A 23092-nucleotide genomic window follows, 5' to 3' on the forward strand; every position below is an offset into this window, starting at 1 on the left:
TCTTGTCTGTAGCACGGGCACCACGAGAGCGCCCACCCGCAGGGCGCTGTGGGGACGAGGTGCCTGGCCCAGGGTAGGGGCTCGGTGCACGTTCACCAACAGGATGGTGCTCACCGGTTAGAAGCCCCTGGGTGGCCCCAGCCCCACAAATGTGTGACAGTAAAGCTGCTTCCCCTTTACAGGGTGAAAAAAGATAAAAATCCCGCAGGAAGTCCAACGGCCCCCAGGAAGCCAGCTATCCTATAGCAGCCACTGTCCCCCAGGAATGCCCACAGCCGGTCACTCACGCCCAGCCCTGGCTGCAGGCGGGGACTGAACAGCACACAGTGGAGATGCCTGGGCCAGCCCTGCCCAGCCCTGTGTATGGGGGAGCCTGGGGGCTGGCGGTGGGGGCTCTGCTGCCCATGCCCCTGGGCCCCCATGGGGGCTCACAGTTCCTTCCCTAGTTCCTCTGGGAGCCCAGGCCTCTCTCAGGGTGGTCTCTTCGCTGGATCCAAATCAGTGGGAAGGACAGCACGGCCCACGGCCCGAGGCAGGAGGAAGCAGGAAGTCTCCAGAAGCCAGTGCTCTGGAGCCCAGGGGCTTCTGGGCTCACCACAGCAACAGGCCCTTCCAGCTACATCCTGCCTCCTCTCCCACTGCACCTCCCGGGGCCCCCGCCCACTCTGGTGTCCCTTGTCCAGAGGTGACCCTGCACCATGAGGTCTCTGGACAGAGTCCTCCCTCCTACCTGAGGCCCTGTGGGAGTCTGGCGCCCACTGTCACTTGCGCTACCCCCTCACTGACCCTGGGCTTGAGCTCGAACCATGCCAGCTTCTTCCAGCTCCTTCAAGGAACCTGCTTCCTCCCCTCAAAGCCACTGTCCTGGCTGCTCCCTCCGGCTGTGGCTCACCCTCCACCTGTCCCCACTCCTCCTGCCTCACCTGCCATGGTGTCTGGTCATCTTTTCTGGGGAGGACAGGTCTATCCGGCTTCCTGTTACCACCCCCCAGCCCCATCCCCCCACCCCAAGTGGGACCTGTCCTCCACTCTTTGAGCGCAGGTGTCTGAGCATCTCCTGGGATGATTTCCTATCCACCCCCCCACGCCCCCCGCCCTCTCGGGTGGACCTTGAACTTCCTCCAGCCCCTAGGCTGGTTCAAGGCGCAGGCCTGGGTTTGAATCCCAGCACTACGCTTCCTGGCTGTGTGCCTTGGCCAAGTTACCTAACCACCTTGTGCTTCAGTGTTCCCATCTGTACAATGGGGTTAGTAAGTATGGCGCCTATCTCCTGGGGTATTGCAGAATCAGCACGCTCTGCAGTCTCTGGCGGTTATGCTACAGGGAGGGGCGCATATCCACCCACCTCGCCTCGCCCAGCCCGGCCAGGCCCTGCGTGGTTTCTCAGTCTCCTCCTAACCACCAGCCAGTGGTGAGGACTGTTAGATCCTAGGCTACAGGAGAAAACACTGGGGCTCAGAGAGGCCAAGGGACTTGCCCAGAGTCACATAGCTTGACACTCGGCAGAGCCAGAACTGAGACCTGGAGCCTGGCCTGTGGTTCCCTCCCCCACCCCAGGGGACTCTCAGGAGCTGCCCCTCCCCCGCTCCCACCCAAACCCTTGGGCAGGGAGGGAGGGGTGTTTGGTAAACAAGAAACCTTGCTGTGCCACTGGGGATAGAGGAAGGGTGGGGAGAGCAGGAGGGCCTCACGTGACATGTTGTCCCCCAAAATAGAAGTGAAACCCCAGCTGCGCTGGCCCATGGCCTCCCAGACCAGATGGGCAGGCCCGGTCGGGACATGTGCAAATGGTCGCGTGGCCACCACAGGAGCCTCTGTGGAGACTTCCGGGTGAGGCCCGCCTGAGTGGAAGCTGCCCACAACCTCCCTCTTCCAGTCAGGGACCCCCGGCTCCAGGGGGCCCCTCCCCCAGCAGGCAGGCCCCATCCCCCCAGCCCAGGCCAAGTGCCAGCGCTGGGTGGGTGTGGGGTGAGGGGAGAAGGGCAGGACCCTCAGTGAGGCCCCAGGGCCTGAGGAGACGGAGGCCTGGGCTGGGCAGGCTCACAGGGCCAAGGCGCTGAGGGGCCCGAGGGGGCTCCTGGGGTCACCTGCCTGTGGCCGGGATGGCTGGGGCCCGTGTGAGGCTGGAGCCTGGCTGGGCAGGTCTCCGTGGTGCCCACCTGCCCACACAGGAAGCCGGGGCAGGGTGAGTGAGGGGGTCCACACCCAGCCTGGCCCTCGGTGGGTCTAACACATCTCCAGGGACACCTGGGAGGCCGCAGCCCCTGTGGGCCCGGCGGTGGGCCCATCCTTCCCAGGCCCCCACCCCAGCTGGACACAACTTCCGCAGGGCTCGGAGAACTTGGAGACGAGGGTGGGCCTCTGCTAGGTGCCCCTCGTCCCTTCTACCCCCCAGGGGGCCGACGCAGACCCCCAGCTGGGCTGGCTCAGGACCCGTGACAAGGACAGGTTGTGTGGCAAGGGTGGCAGGGCAGCCGGGCTGTACTGGGTCCCTGTGTCCCCTCAGGGTCCCCCTGCCACTGGCTGCTACCTTCCTGGTGAGTGCCCGCCTGGGCTGAGCAGTGCCCGCTGCCTGCGTCCTCTCACTCTCTTGTCCTTCATAGGGTGACCAGTGTCCTCCTCTGTACCCAGGAGGCCATGCCCAGCCCCAAGAGATAGAGTTGGGGGGCCTCCGGCCCTGTACCAGCCCCCCCAGAAACTCAGTGCCCCTGGTCTTCCGCACTTCAGGGCCAGAAGCACAGGGAGGCAGGTGACTGAACCAAAGCCCACCCCCACGAAGGGCCTCAATGTCACCTCTGGAAAACCGGGGTGACAATACCACCTCCAGGCCTGTGGGCAGGTTCACCTGCTCCTCAGCACAGAGGCATCACACACACCCTGGTCTCAGTCCACCTGGCTGAAAATAGCCCCCTCGCCAGGGCTCCTGGCCCCGCACCCACCCACTCCTCTCCAGGAGCCTGCGGAGACTTGGAGCTTTTCTCCACAGGCTCACCTGCCCAGGTAGGCAGGCACCTGGGCCCACTCAGCAAACATGGGCTCTGCCTGCCTGTCCTGCCCGGCTGTGGAGGGGGACAGAGGCGTGCTCTCCCCTGGCTGCCTGCCCACCCTCAGGGCCTCGGCCCCCGCCCCCGCCAGCATGAGGCAGGATCTGGCAGGCTGTGGGTGGGGAAGGGCTGCAGACAGTCCCTGAGCCCAGGCTGGTGGGTGGGAGTCAGAGGTGGGGGCCCAAGGCACACAGAGGAAGGGAGAGAAGCCCAGAGTATGAGTTTCCCACGGCTGCTGTAATTACCAATAAGCAGCTTAAAACAACTTGGATTTGTTCTCTTACAGTTCTGAAGGCTGGAAACCATAAATCAGTTTCACTGGGCTAAAACCAAGGTGTTGGTGGGGCTGATCCCCTGGAGAGTCTGAGGGGACCCCCTCTCCTCGCCTCTTCCAGCCCCTAGAGGCGCCCACATTCTCTGGCTCGTGGCACTTCCTCCATCCTCAGAGCCAGCCGTGTGACATCTTCCAGTCCTTCTCTGCTTCCACATCTCCTCCTCTGACTCCGACCCTCCTGCCTCCCTGCCAGGAAGACCCCTGCAATTGCACTGGGCGCACCTGGAGAAAGCCAGGTAACTTCCCATCGCTGGGTCCTTAAGACAATCACATCCTTAAGACACTCATTAAGACAGTCTCACGCTCACAGGTTCTGGGAACTAGGTCCCGACATCTTTGGGGACCATTATTCTGCCACCACACCCAGACTGCTTCAGAGGGGCAGGGGGCTCAGGACCAGACCAAACAGGCAAGGGTGGTGGGGACCCAAACAGAGGCCCCAATGGCTGCCAACCCCCACTCCCACCCGGCCAGTCACCCAGCCTGGAGGCTTCAGCCAATATGCCCTGGCCCTTGAGAGACCCCCGTGAGAACACGGACCCCAGCCTCTGCCCTGACTCAGGCGTGACCCTGGGCAGTCCCCGCACCTCTCTCTGCCTCAGTCTGCTCATCTGCAAGATGGAGGTCTTGAGCCCCACCTTAAGGGTCGTTGTGGGGACGAAAGGAGTGCATCCACGCCCGGGGTTTGGACTGGGCCCAGCACAGGTCGGGTGGGGGTGTGCACATGCCTTCTGTGAAATGGGTGTGCAGTGTTGGCAGGAGGGGACACGCGTGCAGAGTAGCACCTGAGGGTTGGGGACAGTGGCTAGAGTGGTCATGGCCCCAGCCGGCTGCCGTCCAGGACCAGGGAGCGCAGACAAGGTCCTTAGGCCCCTGCCCCTTGTGCCCCACCCCAGAGACAGCCACAAGCTACGGGATACAGTTCTTCCCACCAACACCTACCTCGCCCTGGCCCCAGCTGGGACACGAACCCACATGTATCCCTGGGTAGCGGCCCATCGTCAGACTCTGACATCACCAGGGGTCTTGATCAAGCTCCCCTCCTCCTCTGCCTCAGTTTCCCTATATGAAGCTGAAGACAGTCATCCCAGCCTTGGAGGTGGATTTACAGGGAGTGAGAAGTGAAGCACCACGCGCCCTGCGCCGTGCCTGGCACCTCAAGGGCACACGCTCTCCCACTCTCTGCCTGGGCTGCCACTTCAACAGGGCTGGGCTCCGGCTCCCTCAAGCCTCAGGCAGATCCAGGCCTCACCAGGAGGAAGTGCTCAGTAATGGCTAACACCTTTCGGACTGGTGTTGGAGTGGGTCTGTAGGGGTGGGGTTTGGGGAGCTCCCTCCTACCCCAGCTGGGGTCTCCTGCAGTGGCCAGCCCTGCTGGGGATCCCCAGACAGAGGTGAGAGCTCAGAGGGCTCGGACACTCCCACGTGCCCTCTTGGGGCCCCACTCTGGATCTTGGGCATCTTCTGGGAGCTTCTCTACAGCCCTGGGGGTGGGGGAGGAGGCAGAGGCTGGGTCTAGGCCTGGGGTGTGAGCACAGGGCCCACCTGTGCATGCCTGCAGGCTGGGGCTCAGTCAGAGGGGCACTGGACCCCCTACATCCCACCTCCTCCCGCACCTAGGAAGGATGTGAAAGCACAACGTGGCCCTGCAGCTTGAGTGCCATCTTCATGGAGCTGGAGGCCCCACGTGGCTGTGGGGTCCAGTCCCAGTGAGGAGTGAACTGGGGCTGATAGGGTTGCGGGGAATAGGGGTGGGCACACAAGGACAGACAGGGACACAGGCCCTTGAGGAGGGAGGGAGGAGGGGCCCATGCAGAGACTCATGTCCTCGTATGTCAGCCCACCAGCCTGGGAGAGCCCTATGGGGACACATGTCTGCAGCCGCAGCACTGAGCCCCCGGCCTGGCACAGGCAGGGGCAAACCCTGCCGGATACGTGAGCAGCAGGAAGCTTCTGACAGTTCCGGTTTACGGTCGCAGGGAGGCCCAGCCGCCGGCCAGCCAGGTGCCCACCACAAGACACTTCCCTCGCACCTACAGAATCAACTCGTGGAAAAAACATCAGGACACGGGCCATCCGTGATGTGTTCCGTGCTCGAGTGCCACCCAGTTTATCTTCTTCCCAGCACTAAGCTGACCTGCAATTGCTTCATCCCTTTACGTGTCTCCTTGTTTATTTCTCGAGTTCTCCCTCCAGGGATTCTAAGCTCCGGGAGCACTCTCTGCTGAATCCATGCCCTGGACCAGCCCAGTGCCCGCACGGCGAATGAATGAATGAATGGCTGAGGGCACAGACTCAATTTGTATGACACAGCAAGCTATGTATTCCTGCCCCACGCCCAGATGAGGGAATTCAGGGGACGTGCCTGGGGTCACTGTAGTGAGCTGAAGAATGCCCCCCAGAAACTCATGTCCACCTGAAACCTCAGACCTTACTGGGAAACAGGGTCTCCGCAGAGGAAGGCCACGTGAAGACGGAGGTGGAGACTGGGGTGACGCTGCACAGGCCAAGGAGGGACCCCTCCCTAGACCTTTCAGCGGGAGCACAGCCCGCTCTGACGTCGGACTTCTGGCCTCCGAATTGTGAGAGAAAACATTTCTCTGGTTTAAGCCACCACGTTCGTGATCATTTGTGACAGCAGTCTTAGGTCACACAGATGAAACAGGGGTGCATCTTGGACTCAAAATGAGGAGTGCACGGCTCAGGCTGACACAGCTGTCCCCACCCCCACACGAGGCTATTGTGCTGGGGACCCCGGCAGGCAGCACCGCAAGGAAGGGGGCAGGCAGACGGGGACCAGAAGGCATCCCCCAGCCCTCTACTGTTTCTGCTCAGGGACTTGGCTGGGGAAGGCACTTGGCCTGCCCTTGGCTCGGTCCCCGCACCTGCCGGGGAAGAACAGGCTCTGCCGCATATTCTGTGGGTGATAGGTGACGTGGGCAGGTCTGCCGGGCGCTCTCCGTGCCCCTTGGGAGCTGTACGTGGGAGCTGCTGGTAACATCTCCACACCTCCCCCGCCGGGCTCTGACAGTGGGACAGTGAGCCAAGGGCCTGGCACATAGTAGGGGTGCAAGAAATGGCAGTGCCACAGCAGTGGGGGCTGAAGCAGGTCCAAGGGCTGGGCGACATGGAGCCTTGTGGGTGCTGCAGAGAAGGGGCCGGCGTTTCTCTGCGGTCCGCCAGGCCACTGCGTGAAAGCCCGTGGAGAGACTCAGGGGGCCTCTCTCTGCAAGGCCTCCCTGAACGCCGAGAAGACACTTGGGACTCCAAGCCCGCCCGTGGTCCTGTGAGCCAGCACCTCACCAGTGCTCCCACCTGTCTGGGAACCCTGCAGGACACCCCAGCTTGGCTCACAAAGTTACTGTCGGTAAAAGCTCCCGAGGAGCTCCCCACACCCCATCCCTCCAGCCAACAAGTCACCTGCATGAGTTGAGCTTGACTTATGCGTTACAAGCCCCTACTATGTGCTTGACACTGTGCCGAGAGCTTTATTATGCAGTTACATTTAATCCCTATAACAGTCTCTGTTATTCAACCCATTTTGCAGATAAGGAAATTGAGGACCAGAGAGGTTAAGTGACTTGCTCAAGACCACACAGCAGGGAAGGGGCAGAGCTGGGATTTAAAGTAAGTCTGTTTAGCTCTTTCCACTAAATCATCACAGGAAACAAGGAGGGAGATTGCTCCTCTCTCCTCAATACAGCCAGGGGAGAGGACAGTTCTTAGGCCATTGAGCAGTCTTAGGTCAAGGAGATTCCCCAGCAGGAGTCCTCCTTGCTTCACTGCTTCCAGTCCTGTAGAGACGAATGCACATACACTGACGAAAAGGGAAACTGAGGCGGACATCCCAGACCTCTAGCAGCATGCAACAGAGGGGCAGAAGATAAGCACGTGAATGACCACTCTCTGCCTGGCGTGCAGTGGACCTCCCACTGAGGTCTCAGGCTGGCAGCCCTGTGCCCACCACCATACTTAGGAGCCATTCGATGCACAGAGTAAATGTGTGTCCAAGTGACAGCTGGGTTCCAGGTTGGCAAGACCATAGCCAGTGGAGCATCTGGCAAGATTTCACTGCCAGGTATGGGGGAGAGGGGCAACATCCACAGCCTCCCCTGAACAGCCTGCCACACTTCCCTGCAGCCCCCATTTTCATTTTGGTGGAAATGTCTGTTTTTGAAAAGGGCTCAGGAGAGACACGCTGGGGAATCCCACCACATAAACCATCTCTTTTCCGGATCTCAGCCTTGCTCATCAAAAAAAGCTGGGGGGGGTCCCCAAGCCCCCGCTTGTCTGGAACGGCCCCCTGGAGGAGGGTCCTCTGAGGAATGTCTCGCAGCTGCCACACCCCCTGCTGACAGCTGGGAGGACGGGGCCCGCTTAAGGGAAAACCAGAGGGGCCTCAGACACAGGAAGCCTTGGCGACCCACCGCTGAGCCCGAGGCTCACTGCTCCGCCGCAAAGTGGGAAAAATACTTCCTGCTCTGCCGGCCTCCCGGGTGGTCGGGAGAGACGTGGAAAGACCCCGCGTGGGAGGCGGGCGCCGCGCCCACCGCGCCACCCAGGCACTTCTGGAGCAGCCCGGGCGCCGGCGGGGCCTCGCTCCCCTCCCGTCTGGAAACTCGCTGCACTAAACTTCCCTCCCGGCCGCACAACTCCGGGCGCAAGTTCTCCGCGAGCCGCCGAGCGCCGCGGTGCCCCAGGAGGCGCTCCTGCCTCGGGCGGTCGCTCACCCGCGGACCGGCCGAGGGCCCCTCCCCGGCCCCGAGCCCCGAGCCCCGGGCGGGCGGGAGGGCGCGGCCTTACCTGTTCCAGGTGGCGTTGGCGCAGGCCCGGCGCTGCTGCGTGCCCCGCTCGTCCGCGGCGGCGGCCGGCTCTCTCTTGCCCAGGTCACTGAGGCTGGGCGAACTCATGAACTTCAACCTGCGGAGAGTCCTCATGGTGACCCGGCCGCCCGCTCCGCGCCCACGCGCGCCCGACGCCGCGCCCTGCGCCACGCGGCTCCGCGGGCCCGGCCGGCGCTGCGCCCTCTACGCGGAAACTTGGGCGAGAGCAGGAAGCCGAGCGGCCCCGTGGGGTCCCGCCCCGGCCCCGCGCCTACGCCCCGGGCCCCGCGCCGGCCGCCCCGCCGGGTTAATCATTGCTCGGAGCCGCTCAGCGTGGAGCGCCGGGAGCGCCGCCGGCACCCACCCGCGCGCAGGGAGGCCGGGGGCGGAGCGGGGCGGCCCGGGGGCGGGGCTGCGCGGGCCGAGGCGGGGCCTTGGGCAAGAGGGCGGGCACGGAGGCGGGCGGGGCCCCGGGCCGGGGGCGGGGCCACGAGCCGGGGGCGGGGCCGCAGCTGCCACGGCGCCCCCTCAGTCGCCTCCGCCCCTCCTGTCTTCCGAGGGCCACGCGTGCCAGCAGGAAACCACCAAACGCAGGAGACGCAGGGCCGAACCCCCAGCGCCCGCCCCGCGCCCAGCACCGCGGTCACGCCCACTCGATGCCCAGCGACCCCCGTCCCCAGACGCCCCATCAACGCCTCGTGCAAAGTCACCCCCTCCTAGACATCCCTCCCCGAAAGCGCTGTGGCCACAGAGACCCTTCAGGACGCCTTCACTCGGACACAGCCTCCTCCGCGGTTCTCATGAAGACTTTGGGTCGAGGCCCTCAGTCCCCTCCAGGCGCCTCGGGCCAGGAACCCACCCTGCCCAGGCCCTACGTGGGCCCGGCTACCCTGGAGCCCTCCTCGGGCAGGGACCTCAGCCTTGCCCGGCTGCCTGAGGATTTGCTGGACTGGGGAGGGTGAAGGAACAGAGGGTGGTCTCCCCAGGCAGAGCCCGGATAAGCTGTTTGCTAGTCATCCCGCACTCCCAGGTCTCCTGCAGGTAAACGCAGGTGGGGTCTCCTAAGTCCCTGTGGCTGGGGGAAGGGAGGGCACAGCCCTGGTGCTTCCTGCCTGCTTTCCAGAGCACGTTATGATGCCTGATCTCACACAAACCCCCTCTGTGAGGTACGGATGATTCTTCTCCCCATTTCCCAGTTGAGGAAACTGAGGTTCACAGGTGAAATAGCTCGCCCAACGTTGTGCAATCAACAAACAGCAAAGCTGGGCCTAAGGCAGGCCCGGGAGCCCACAAGGCTCACCAGCCCCCTCCTCAGACCGCGTTAGCTACAGCTCCAGTAGCTGGGAGAGCCCCAGGTAAAGCTAAAAGAGCCTTGCAAGGGTCACCATTCAGTTCAAGTCAACCAGCGTTTCCTGAGCACCTACTATGCACCAGACTATGCCTCATCCTAGGGAGGGAGGCACAGCCATAAACAGACAAACCCTCTGTCCCCAAGAATCTCCCAGAGAGCCTGTCTGCCTCGGGCTGAGACCCATGTGACCCACTGTGAGCTGACAGGACAGAAAAGGTGGGGCTCCGCCCTTCCTCCCAGACAGTCTATGGCCCTGGCCCTTCCATCCTGTGCCATAAGCCAGGAGAGGGAGAACTGTCATAGCTTGTTCGCTGTTGCATCCCCTGCACCTAGCACACAGTAGGCGCTCAATAAAGATTTGGTCTAATGCACAGATAAACATTTATCTCGGAGTAAAGGGATGAAATTGGACCACATTGGTGAAAACGCCCCATAAAAGTACCACGCTGGACAGATGTGAGGAAGAACCTCTCTCTGTGCCTGCCACTGGTATAAATGTGGCCAAGCAGAATCGGGGGGATGGGGACAGGATGGGGAAAGTCCCTCGCTGTGTGCACAGGCTGCAGGCAGGGCCTGGCTGGCAGGAGGGGCTGGCTCCAGAGGGGGAGGGAGTCTGGGCTGTGCGGGATAAGAAACCAGGGGAAGGCAGCCGAGGTGGGAGGCAGGAGGGGGAAGTAGAGGATGGGCTGCTGTATGGTCTCAGTGGCAGGGGCTGGGGACGCTGCATACCCCTGGGAGAAGTGGCCAGCAACAAATTCCGGAGGTGGGAATGGCTGAGGGATTTCAGAGATATTTGAAAAAGAGACATCTCCGGTCAGTGTTGAGGAATTAGCTGTAACCCCTTCCCGGCCCCAGCCACAGATCTGTAAACTCTGTCTACACCCAAGAGCCCAGTGCCAGAAGTGCAGGGGAGCCTCAGGCGACGGTGCCGCTGCCCCGCGTTTGGGCTGGCGACAGGCAGAGAGGGCACAGCCGCGGGGGCTGCCTGGTCCAGGGGAATTGCCCGCGCCCGGGGGCTGGAAATCCCGGGCAGAGTCTGGGAGGAGACAAGGCTGTTACAAACCCCCAGAGCAGGGGGCAACTGCGGGACAGAAGGCGGAGCCCAGCCCCTAACTGTGTTACGTGTGGCAGCACTGGAAGGGAAAAACCAAACTCAACTGCGTGCAGCCAGCGTTTTACAACAGAGACTGACACGCAAAGCCTGATCCTGGCTGCCCTGGACGCATCAGATGACGGGACTCCCAGCCCCCGTGATGCCTCTGGCCGGAGCTCCTGCCCCTGCAGGCAGGCACAGGCGCCCAGCGGGGCCCTCCTCTCACTTACGGGGCCCTCCAGGCCTGACTCGGGGGTCGGGGAACTGAGCAGTTGTACTGGGGGACGGCCCTGGGCAGGGCCCATCTGAGCCAGAGACTCAGGGAGGGAAATGCCCCTCTTTCAGGAAATGGGTGGGAGACGAGGGACTCATCGCACACCCCCAAAGCCACCAGAGTGACCCCACTCCAGAACGGTGCCAGGCCTGATGGCATCAATCACATCCTCTCCTCCCCCAGGATCCAAACTTCATTCCAAACTTCCCCTGGCCAGCGGGGTGTAGGGAGCTAGTACAGGACCCTGGACACCAAGGGGGACCCCGGTATCTCAGCTGAGCAGCCAGAACTGGGGTCCACCTGGCCTAGTCACCAAGTCAGGTGACCTCTAGGGCCTCAGTTTGCCTGTCTGTAAGATGGATGGGGTCGAGGGTTGGGGCCCCTCCCCCCAAAACTGCCCCAGGCGAATTTGAGGAGCAGGAGAGATAAACCCTTTAAAGGCCACATGCTCCTTACAGACAAGAGATGGTGACTCCTGTGCCTTTGACCCCTGCGGTATGACCGTGCTAAGGGGCTGGCTCAGACTTTTCATCTTTAGTGGCCGGTGCTGGGATGGCATTGACCTTCAGCATGGACCTGGCACATGTAGACAGACTCACAGCACCAGGGTTTTGCATCAGAAGCCCCTAGGACTGTTCAAAATTCCCCTTTCCAGCCCCTGCTGGGGCCTCAGGAATCAGAATGTGTAGGGGCAGTGCCAGGGGGTTGCTAACAATCGCTAATGGGCATCTCAGGGGGTCTGATGGTATCCTGGGATCTGCAACCGCTAAGCCTGGCCCAGCCCCTCCCTTTACAGACAGACAGCCAGCCTGACACCTGGGCACAGAAAGGGACCTGTAAATCAGTGGCAGATCTTGAATCCAGAACTCTGGACTCTAGTCCCCAGGAGGAGTTGACCATCTCTGTGATACCAGCCCTGTTCTACATGCCAGTGAAGGGGAGGAGACAGCTCAGGGCCCAGGGAGGGCACGAGAGGCAGGGCAGAGGGGCGGCCCTTAAACATACTGCCTCATCTAGTCCTCACGAGGTTGCCAAGCAGGGGGTGCAGCCCCATTTTACAGACAAAGAAACTGAGGCTCAGGGAGGTGGAAGCACATGCTCGAAGTCAGAGTCCACAAGCGGCAGAGCTGAGGCTGGAGCTTGGCCAGCTGAGCAGGGGGAGACAGCCCCCAGCTCTGTCACTGACCCCAGGCGCTGACCTCAGCCGCCTGTGTCCTGCCCACCTCCCGGGCACTGCCCGCTCTGGAGGGGCACTTCTGCCCCCTGGTGGCGAAGCTTGGTGCTTCCCCCAAAGCTGACTCAGAAAGTCCTTTCCGGGCCTCGGGGAACAGCCAGTCAGTGGGCTCCGCACCCTGCTCGGTCCCGGACACCCGGGGAGGGGCTGAGAGCAATGTGCTGGGCACAGGAAGCCACGGGGTGTGCCTGGCTGTCCCTACAGACTGTGCCAGCTGGGCACGTGCCATCCCTTCCCTGGGATGGGTGGGGATGGTGACACCACTGCCCTATGGGGGTGAGGTGGGAAGCAGCACTTCACACACAAGTCACGGGGGCGCACCAGGGCTCGGCAAGTGCCTCTGCTAGGGTGGCACGGTGGAAGGAGATCCTGAGTCACGGCTGCCACCGGGTGAGCCCACGTTTAGGTCGGTCACCTCCAAGGGCCCTCCCAAGGCTGGATGGCATCACGCCCGTCAGGAGCAGCGCGTGCTGTGTTTCACGACTGGAGAGTTACGAGGGAGGCCCTCTGTGCCACGCCTGGGCTGGGGGCACCCGCACTTAAGGTGGGTGGGTCCCACCCTCCAGTCCTCCAGAGCAATGTTCCCCTCCAGCAGTCCCAGAGCCAGTATCAGCTGTTGTTATCCCCATTTCACAGATGGGGAAGCTGAGGCTGGGTGGGGTCAAGTTGCTTTCCCAAGAGCTATCGGCTAGAAAGTGGCGGAGCTGGGACACTTTCCTTCTGGTGAGACAAGGGCCACTTCCTAGAACTTTAAAAAATTCCCCACAGACATAGCTATTGAGCACTTACTAAATGGCAGCCACCTTCTAGGTGCTGGAAATACAACAGGGGACAAGAAACACAGGGTGGCTGCCACCATGGGGTGAGCTCGCAGTGCCATCCTAGCTCTGCCATCTCGATCCCGTCCTCCTTGGACGTTACAGCCGCAAACAGAGGTTTGGAGACGGACTGTCTTCCCTTGCATCTTCTCTCTACCCTCTGGGGCCGTCCCCACCTGGGGGCTAGTCCTCCGCACTCACGCCTCCCCTCCTTTTGCTCTGAATCCCAGTTCCGGGTTCCAGGGAGGGGGCTCCAAGCAGCAAGGTCCTCGTCCTAAGACACCATAACCTCCTGCATGCATCAAAGTGTGACTGTAAAAGAGGCTTCCAACAGCCAGTTTCCAAAGGCTCCTCCAGGGTGGGTGTTTTACAACCCTGATCCGGGTCTACCAGTAGTTGTCTCTGCGGAACGAAGAGGTAACCGCCAGAGACAGCCAGGCTCCGGAATCCCCCGAACGGGGTCTGCTCCCGGCTCTGTCGCCTCCTCTGGGTGAAAGGTGTCAGAATCAAAATGGAGTCACTTGTGTTACAGGAAAACCTTGACAAGTAGGCTCAGGGAAGGCCACCAGAGGGTTCTTACGCAAAAATGCCCGATAACAGAAACTATTACAAAAAACTCCACAGAAATCCCAGCCTTGCACAAAGGCCATTGCGACCTTACACAGAACACTTCTGCGAGGACATCTGCCCAGCAACCGCCTGTACAACCTTGGACTGGTGTCGCCCTTGTTACTGATCCTTGCAGCCAACTATAATTAAGTCAGAACAACTGTTAACGGAAAAAGGAAACTCTGTAAAATATTTCAAAGAGGTTTATTCTGAGCTGAGTGGCTGCAGCCCAGGGAAACACAAACCCAAGAGGTCTTGAGTACGTGGTCCCAAGGTGGCTGGAGTACAGCTTGGTCTTGTCCATCTCACGGAGGCGGGAGTTACAACACATGGAGGGCATGCATTGGTGCAGCCTGAAAAGGTGGGATACCTTGAAGCAGGGGCTTACATGTCATAGGCGGGTTTAGAGATTCTTCAATTTGTACGTGGTAAAGGAGTCAGTGAAAGAAATGCTTAAGGGGGTCTGTTACCCTTGATGTGACACCATGCCAGGAAATAAAAAAAATAGACCTGTCACACTAGATTTTATGGATTGCAAGGTGTGGCTTAACCCTTGACTTGCATGGCCTTTGGTCTGGTTTATAATTGGGCATCCTGTTGCCACGGAGGGTCTGTTTTGTCCGTCTTACGATCTCTGTTTTAACATCAGTGCTGGGCAGTTGTGTCTGAACTCCGGAAGGGAGGGGCTGGAATGTGGTGTGTCCGACCTCCCTCCCGTCATGGCCAGGACTCAGTTTCTCCGGGTCCTCTGGCATCTCCTTGGCCAAGAGAGGGTCTACTCAGTTGGTTCAGGGGCTTAGGATTTTATTTTTAGTTTGCACAATTACATAATACACCTCATTTTTCCTTGAAAAACCTTTGTCTTCCTTTACCTCCCCGAACATGCGGAGTTTGCTGTGCACGTGGCTCCCAGGGCCATGCCTATTTCTGAACAGGTGTCGTTTTCTGTCAGAGAGCCTGTCTCTTTTGTTACCCAGGTTGACATCTGCAACACCTTCCTCGTGATGCCCCTAAACTCCCTGAGCCTCAGTCTCCTTGTGCTTGGAATGGGGAGATAACACCACGTACTTCCCAGGGTTAGCAGAAAACTTATTATGGGCTGGGCACGTTGCAGCATTCGGGCTTCAACTTCCACAGCAACTCTACACGCCAGGCAGCTCCTCCCATCTGCCTAGTTTCCAGGTGAGCCAGCCGGGGCCCTGAAAGGTTAAGTGACTTAGCCAAGGTCACACAGCCAGCCAGGATCCAAACGCGGTGGGCTGGCTTCAGCGTCAGTGCACTCAACTGCCTCCCTGCACTAACGCGCACGGCCCCAGCACAGAGCACGCCCTGCGTGAACAGCGGCTGCCCCTTGTCTCTAACCGACATCGTGAATAGAGTCGATGTCGGCAGGACGTGCAGGTGGGGAGGGCTGGGCCAGCACCACACAGGTGCCCGTCCCTTGCAGCGTCCTGTCCCAAGAACGACTCTGCCGGACCGCCCAGAACCGTGAGCTCAAGTTGCATCCAGAGAAAACAGTCTCCCTGCCTGGCAGAGTGGTTTTCAGACCAATCAACTGTCGTGGGTAGAGTTGTTTCCCTCAAAAGACATGTTGAAGTCCCAACCCCTGGTCCCTGAGCATGTGACCTTATTCAGATGCAGGGTCTCTGCGGATGTAACCACGCTGGGATGAGGTTGCACTGGAGTAAGGCAGCCCTATGCCCAGTGATCGGTGGACACTGGTGTCCTTACAAGGCGGCCACGTGAAGACAGAGATACAGAGGCCCAGAGGAGAGGGCCGTGTGGCGACGGAGGCAGAGATTAGGGTGACGTGGCCGCCAGCCAAGGGACAACAAGGATTGCCAGCTGCCACCAGAAGATACAGACAAGGAAGGACTCTCGGCTCTGCTGACGCCTGGATTTCAGACTTCCAGGCTCCAGAGTGTGAGAAGTAAGTTTGTGTCATAAGCCGCCCAGGCTGTGGTCATCGGTTATGGCAGCCCCAGGACACAAACGCACTGCCTTTCCCCAGCCAGAGCCCACACTCCCCCTGGCTGCAGCTCTGGCTTCCGGGAAACCCCGTGCAGATGGGGAAAGGTCCCAGTGCCCAGCACCCTGGAGACACCGCGTCCCCCACCCCTGCTTCCTCCAGTGGAAACACACACACTCCAGGGCTCGGGCCAAGTGAGCGGTGACCTCTGCCAAAAGCGCCGTGGTCCTGGCTGCGCAACACGGCGGCTGCACCCCAGGCAGCGCCAGGTGCTCCACACGCATCTCCCGGGCCCCGTGACTGTCCCCACCGTGCAGACTCGCAGACGGAGGCCTCTCAGGGCACGCGGCAGAGAGGGACTTCCTGCCCTGCATTCTTCCCAGGCACCTTCCGTGCCGGCAGCCGTGTCCTGGCAGAGAGCTCGGAAAGAGTGAACAGTACTTGGACGTCGGAGCTCACACCGCCTGCCCCGGGCCCCGGGCGAGGAGCCCCAGGAGATGGCATCCCCGGGCCTGGTGTGGCATCGGAAGTGCTCTTTGACTGCTTTTCCAAACAGCCCTGGGAGGTAGGAATTACTATTCCCTGTCAGGAATCCAACACAGCGGACAGGAAACAGCCCTATGGAAACTTGGCCTGCGTTCCTAACTTCATACACTAAGTGCACAGAGCCAACCGTGGCGGTGACGTCGGGTCCCGTGGACGCTGCCCCGGCACGTGCTTCCCTCCCAGGGAGGGCTGTCCACCCAGGACAGAGTCCACTGCTGCTACCAGGAAGTCTTCGTCTGAGAAAAACCGGGTGGATTTCAGCGTCTGCTGGGCCAGGGGAGCAGGCATGTCACATGGCGAGGGGAGGGGGCTGGGACAACCGCTAGCAGTAAACAGCTTGGCCCATTCTAATCCCTTCTGAAATGAAGCAGTAACCAACGCTGACAGTCCCTGGAGGGCTTGGGGGAGGGGGGTGTCGCAACTCCCCAGGGGGTGTGAGGGGTCAGCTCTGAGTGTGTCTCGGGGACAGAGTCTAGGCAGGGGTCCCCCTTACTGAGTATCTGCCTGTGTCCAGCCCAGGCCATAGCCCCCCCGCCCCCAGCCCTGGCTGCTGGGCAGACCCTGACCTCCGTGTCCTGACACCCCTGCAGGGCCCAGCCTGGTGAGAGGCCAGGCCAGGACCCACCCGGAGTCCTGTTCCAGTCCCAGCTTCCTGGGCGGCAGGCGGTGGATCCGAGTCTTCCTCGGGGCAGCCTAGCCTGGGCGGGGGCTCCCCTGCTGCCCTTCTGAGCCCCCCATGCAGTCCCGGGGGGTGCTCAGGACTTTCTGCCCCCGCACCCACCCAGGAACTCACTTTCCCCTCGGCCACCAGCACGTTCTCTCAGACACGGATGGGCCCTTCCAGCCGCTCAGAGGCTTTGGACGCGGCCCTTGGACTGTGGGATAAACTCCAAATTTCCAAGCCCGGCATCCAAGACCCTCTGCAGTCTGGGCACAGCCTTTCATGTCCTTCTGATTCTGCTTCTGTCCCCCTCTGAGACCCTCCAAGCCCCTCCAGGTCCCCTGTGCCAGCACTCGAGCCAGGAGGTGAAGCGCCCGCCCGCCCAGATGGCCAGCCCACTCCCACCCCAGGCCTTTGCCCAGGCTCTGCCCTTGGCCCTGCCTCCAGCTGTTTTGCTTTAATTATTATTATTATGGTTCTGATAATAATAAAAGGCAGTAAAGCGCAGTGATTTGGAGAGTGGGCTGCAGCCAGACCGCCTGGTCGGACTGTGGCTTCACCACTTAGTGGCTGTCGCCTCGGGCTGACTGGTCCTGTTTAACTGTGCCTCGGTTTCCTCATCTGTGAAGCGAGAGCCCCAATTGCACCTTCCTCCCCGGGTGAGCGCGAGGTTGCAAACGCACTCGTGGACATGGGGCTCCGTCAGGGCCGGCAGGACCCCGGGCTGGCCGACCTCGTCCTCAAGGTGGCCTCTGGCCCCACCACGCCCAGCTCTCAGGTCTGCCCCACTGGCCACAGTCCTTTCTCCCCTGACTCAACTCAGCGTCCCTGGCCCGCCCTCCTCGCCTTGCGATAGGATCTGAGAGCTGAGCTTCCTCCTCCTTCAGGCAGGGCACCCCCGAGGCCGTGGCTCCTGCAGGGGTGCGGGGTCACGCTCACCTGGGGCACCCCCGAGGCCGTGGCTCCTGCAGGGGTGCAGGGTCACGCTTACCCGAGCACCAAAGGGCTGGGCTCCCTGCACGAGTGTGTGCCTCTCCCCGGGGCTCTGCTGCCCACGTGGCCTCCTCTCTCCCTCCTGGGCAGCTGGTCCCTGGCCCCCCCTCCCACCAGGTGCGCTCGGCTCTACCCTCTGGACCACAAAATCACCTTCGGCCAGCACCACCCTCTCTTGCTCCCTCTTCGAGCAAAGCTCGGGAAGGCCTCCTGTCCGCACCATTTCTGCCCAGGCCACTGGTGACCTCCACGGTGCCAGACCGAATGGCCAAGTCCCAGCCTGCACCGTGCTGTCCTTGGACACACCTGGACCTGAAGGGAGGCTATGTAGGCCTTTGTCTACTCCACTTTGGGGAATCTTGCTGCAGACACTCCTGGGTGTGATTAGCATGTGCTGCCCAGACGCTGCAGGGAGGATCCTGCAGGAATTACAAAATCACCCCTGACCCTGAGGGTATCTGATAAGGGATGGAGGACGTGCACAGAGGGGAGGATGACTCACCGGTGACTAAGCTGGATTCCAGGGGACTCTAAAGACGACCTGCGATTTAGTAGTGGATTAGAGACAGGCACGTAACAGGCTCTGCAACGTGCCTGGTAAGAAGTTGTAATGAACGGGGAGGCCGTCATGAATACCGCAGTGGCGACACAAAGATCAAGAGGCTGCACCATTTAGAGAACAGGAAACCTGAAAACTCACACCTTCCTGTGCCTAGAAATGCTGGACAAAGCATTACAAACACCTTCTAAATACGTAACTGAGCTTGTAGGAAAGTGAGGAAAGTCGCTGGGGGCAGCACAGTGATATTAACATTAAGACATATATTTACACCACAGCACATGAGGTGTGAGACACGCATGTAATGCAGGACGATATCGGCACTAGCGAAGGCCAGCACATGCTGGAATGTGCAATGACACATCCCGTGTGGTGTCCCCAACGCCTTGATGGACCAAGCCCTCCAGCCCCGGCAGCAACCCCAGTGGCAGACACGGTGGCCACCCCCCAGGGCACAGATGAAGAAACGGAGCACGCCCCCACTTGGTGGAGCTGGGTTTCAGGCCCAGGCAGTCTGGTTCTAGAGGCTGTGTTCTTAACCATTACGCTCTATTAGCTATACTTTAGTGTAATAGTGAAGTCACAGGAAAACCCTGCGAACTAAAAACCTAGACATTAGGTGAGCGTGTGGCAGCCCCATGGGTGGGCATGGGGTGTTGAGACGGGGGCTTATTCAAACTAGCCAGGAGATGAGGCACCGACAAGGGGGTGCTGGGCGGTGACACTGAGCTTTCCACAGAATGCCAGGGGTCTCCAGGGGCTGCATGCTTGATAAATGGGTAGCCCAGGAAAAAGTCTGCCCACCGACTGAGAGAGATGCCAAGAAAACTTGTCTGACCCCTCAGCTGGGCAGGACAAGGCATGCAACTCTCCTGGGAATCTAAGCCACAGGTCTGCCTTGCCGGGGACTAGGGTTGGTTCTGTACCGCCTTCATGGTCTGCAAAGCCCAAACCAACTGGCAAAAAAGGGCCCCGGCCTGGCGACAGCCCTAGGCTGCTGGGTAGAGCGATTATAAAAATACTCTGGATAGGGAAATTATAGCTAATAATAATTTATTGTATACTTCAAAAAAGCTAGAAGAATTGTAACGTTCCTAATACAAAGATAGATGTTCAAGGTGATGGATCTCCCAATTACCCTGACTTGATCATTACTCGTAGCACACAGCTGTCAAAATATCCTAGGTACCCCCAAAATATGTACATTATACATCAATTTAAAAAATGCTCTGGAGGGGCATGTTCATGAGCCAGGGTGCTCACAGACAAGCCTCGCCGGAGACAAACCCGAGCTCGCAAGTTACGCGACACACAAGGAGACAGAGCGCCGGGAGGGAGGGAGCAAACCCTACAAATGTCAGGACGGAATTCCCACGAACTGCAGCCAGGAGAACATTGGAGAGAGAATGTAAAATTAATTTGCTTAACATAATTAAAGCCATAAAAGAAGGGATAAAAACATGAGACTGTAACAAGATGTTGTAACAGCCAGGTGCCTCCAGGACAGCTTCTGGGATGTGCCTCATCATGGTGCTCCCCTCAGGAGCAAGTCTGGTACCCGGGCGGGCAGGCCCTGGGCGTGGGGCCTCAGTGGAGCCAGCTCTCCGGGCACCTGTCTGGTTGGAGGTGGGCGGACGCGAGCAGAGGGCAGCAGCAGGCCGTCTCTGTGCTGAGTCCCCGTCCTTTCCTTGGCGCTCGGCAAAGTCCTAAGCAGCCCAAGCAAGCGCCTGGCAGGGCCGGGAGGGGACTGGGCGTCTAAGCCCGCTCCCAGCTGCGTCACGGTGAAGGAGACATCAGCTGTGAGTTGCCGTCTGCTGGGGACAGGGCGTGGTTTCCACTGGCTTCTCTGGAAGGGTGGGCACACCCGCCTCAAGGAGAAGCCGAGGGTTAAGCACTGCCCATCTCTACGGAGCATCCGTGGTACCCAAAGATTTGGGGTGCAGGAGGAAAGACGTTATTTGGCGCTATTGCAGACTGAGGTGAATTTCATGGATTTTGAAGATAACACATGAAACTCCAAAGTTGTCTCAAGGTTATGGGGCCATTGGGCCCCCCTTGCAGACCCCCTGCAGATGCATCCCTCCCTCTTCTCTGCAGTTAGAAGAGCCTGGGGACCCTGCTCTGGACACTAGGTCCTTGCATCAAGCCAGGATGCGGAGGGTACTGCTCACTACATCACAAGGGGTCCCTTTATGAGGGCTCTTAGGAGGATCATCCCTTGGGTCTCACTACCAGGAAAAGCTGTGCTTTCATCTTATGAGCATTATGAATCTAGTGGGTGATCCTCTTTCCCTCTTTGCCCTTGTTGCTAGGAGGCTCATAGTAAAAAAAACCGTCCATATCTCATTGGATCTTCTGGCATGCTTTTAAAAAAATATCCAAGTACATGTTTGATAATGATTACAGCAATAATACAAGCATGGGTGTAACATTATGACATTTCTTTTTTTTTTTTTTGAGACAGTGTGTCGCTTTGTTGCCCGGGCTAGAGTGAGTGCCATGGCGTCAGCCTAGCTCACAGCAACCTCAAACTCCTGGGCTTAAGCGATCCTCCTGCCTCAGCCTCCCGAGTAGCTGGGACTACAGGCATGTGCCACCATGCCCGGCTAATTTTTTCTATATATATTTTTAGTTGGCCAGATAATTTCTTTGTATTTTTAGTAGAGACAGGGTCTTGCTCTTGCTCAGGCTGGTCTTGAACTCCTGAGCTCCAGCGATCTGCCCACCTCGACCTCCCAGTGCTAGGATTACAAGCGTGAGCCACCGCGCCCGGCCCCATTATGACATTTCTAATAGCCAAGCACAGGCCTGAAGGATGCACATGTGCAATCCCGTTATCACAATATCCTCTGATGTAACAGGTACTGCCATTCCTGCTTTGCAGACAGGGCTGGTGAGGCTGCGGGAGGTGAGGTTATGCTCCACTGGCACGCAGGGCGTAAGAGGAGCCCGGCAGAGCATCACGCAGGGCATCCCCCCCAGCCCACTTAGCAGGGAGTAGCAACACTCAGACCTGCTTCTGGGGTGCCAGGGAGCAAGAGCTTGGAGGGTCCCACCCCCAGAGGCATCGGGGTGGGCGGGAAGGGGCTCCTCCCATGCCCCCAGGTCTCCACGTCTCCCGCTCCCTTCACCTCTGCGGCTTCTGCACTATCCTCATCCATGAACTTGGTTTAAGTCTGGGAACGGACACCGGGTGGCAGAACCACCTGGCCCTGCTTTCCCCAAAGCAAGACCATTTCCACACTGTAATGCGGGGGCGGGGGGGGGCACCGGAGAAAGGGCGCTGGGCGCCTGGTCAGGGTTCTGCCTCCCGCGGCCCTCCCCACCTGTCTCCTGCAGGGAGCCAGGCCCAAAGGGCCCCTGGAAGTCACCCAGCTGTCCATTTTACAGACGGGGAGACCGAGGCCTCACACACGGGTGGGGCATGTGGGGCCACCCACAGAGCAGGATGTCCTTCTGCATGGGGAAAAGGACAAATACTCACTGGGCACTGCGCACCCAGCTGCCCCGGGAAGCCAGGTCAGAATGTCCACCCACGTTTTTCACACACGGAAAGGGAGGCTGGGGTGGGGGGAGCTCAGTGGAAGGCCCAGCTGCAGCGTGGGGGAGTGAAGGGCCAAGATCTGAGCCCAGCTGTGACTCGGGAGCCACACGCTTCCCACAGTGACGCTGGCCAACACCACACAAACCTCTGGCGAACCGGGCAGCTGCCACGCAGGGAGGCTTAGCACGTGCCAGGGCCTGTGCCCAGGGGCTGCCACTCCTCCCCAGAGAGCCACAGGAGCACGAGAGGAGGATGCACTGCCTAGAGGGTTCCAGAAGCCCCGAGAGGCAGGACAGCTTGCTCCAGAGGTGACATTTCAACCAGGCCTGGAAGGGTGACCTCACCCCAGGTCTGGGGCCAGACCAGACTGACAGGAAGGGGGCTGAACCCCAGCGCCCCAGCGATCTCACATCGGCTCACTGGAGGGGGCTGGAGGGGAAGCTGAGCCTCGGGCAGCACCGGGCCAAACAAGCAGTGGGGCGAAGGCAGGAGGGACCCTTGGGCCCCTGACCCCGTGTTCCAGTGCTCTTCCCCACGCCCACCCCGCAGCTGCTGTCCCAGAGCTGCCCCTGAAGGGTGGGGGGGCAGCCCGTGCTGGTGCTCAGGCAGGCAGGGTACCCCTTGGGAATCGACCCCTGGACCCCTGGAGCCCCGTGAGCAGGACTCAGGATGAAGCTGAGAGAGGGTGACGGGCATTCCAGGGGAGGCGCGAGCACAGAGGTTGGGGAAGTGGTGTGGTGAGGCTGGGGCCAGGCACAGAGCTGGGCTGTGGGTGAGGCGGCCAGGCTGGGGGCCTGAAGGCTGGGGGGCCCTGGGGGGTGTGGGAGCAGACGGTCTCAGCAAGACCGTCCGTCATCTGGGATTCAGACCTCCCAGCTCCAAGGGGCAACTTCGCCCCGGCCTGTCCCCTCCCCAGGCCTTGCCAGCCAGGCTCTGAGCGCCCGCCACCTGGTTCCACCATGACCTCGAGTGAGGACCCGGGTGCCTCACATGGGATGGCACCAGTAGCTTCACGGGGTGGGCGAGGGTGGAAAGGGTGGTGGATGTGGAAGGAGAGGGGGGCCCCGGGAGCCCCCACCTCTCGGGATGTTTTCCAAGACCCTCGAGGCTGGGTCACCTGGCCCAGCTCCTGACCTGCTGGGCTCACAGCTCAGGCTCTGCGGGCATGGAGTAGGGGTCCGGGGAGCACAGCCTTGTTTATTGGAAAGCCTGGGCCCCACCCCCAGCCTGCCCTCCGGCC

The 23092-nt window shown here is 60.4% G+C and overlaps 1 protein-coding gene across 6 annotated transcripts in view; it reads right to left on the minus strand.

Annotated features, from left to right (window-relative positions):
• Positions 1-23092, minus strand: part of PRR5 (proline rich 5) — a 52071-nt gene that overhangs the window by 17443 nt on the left and 11536 nt on the right. For 2 of the 6 annotated variants that reach the window (XM_045552817.1, XM_045552815.1), the window contains exon 2: positions 8182-8298. The exons of 1 other annotated variant lie outside the window; for it this stretch is intronic. In XM_045552817.1, coding sequence (XP_045408773.1) covers positions 8182-8288 — 107 coding nt within the window. In that variant the 5' untranslated portion in view covers positions 8289-8298. Of the gene's footprint in view, positions 1-8181; positions 8583-23092 lie in introns of those variants that run through there. 3 more of the 6 variants (XM_045552818.1, XM_045552814.1, XM_045552819.1) reach the window with 3 other exon arrangements.

This window comes from Lemur catta, chromosome 6 (assembly GCF_020740605.2).
Source record: "Lemur catta isolate mLemCat1 chromosome 6, mLemCat1.pri, whole genome shotgun sequence".
Taxonomy (NCBI): domain Eukaryota; kingdom Metazoa; phylum Chordata; class Mammalia; order Primates; family Lemuridae; genus Lemur; species Lemur catta.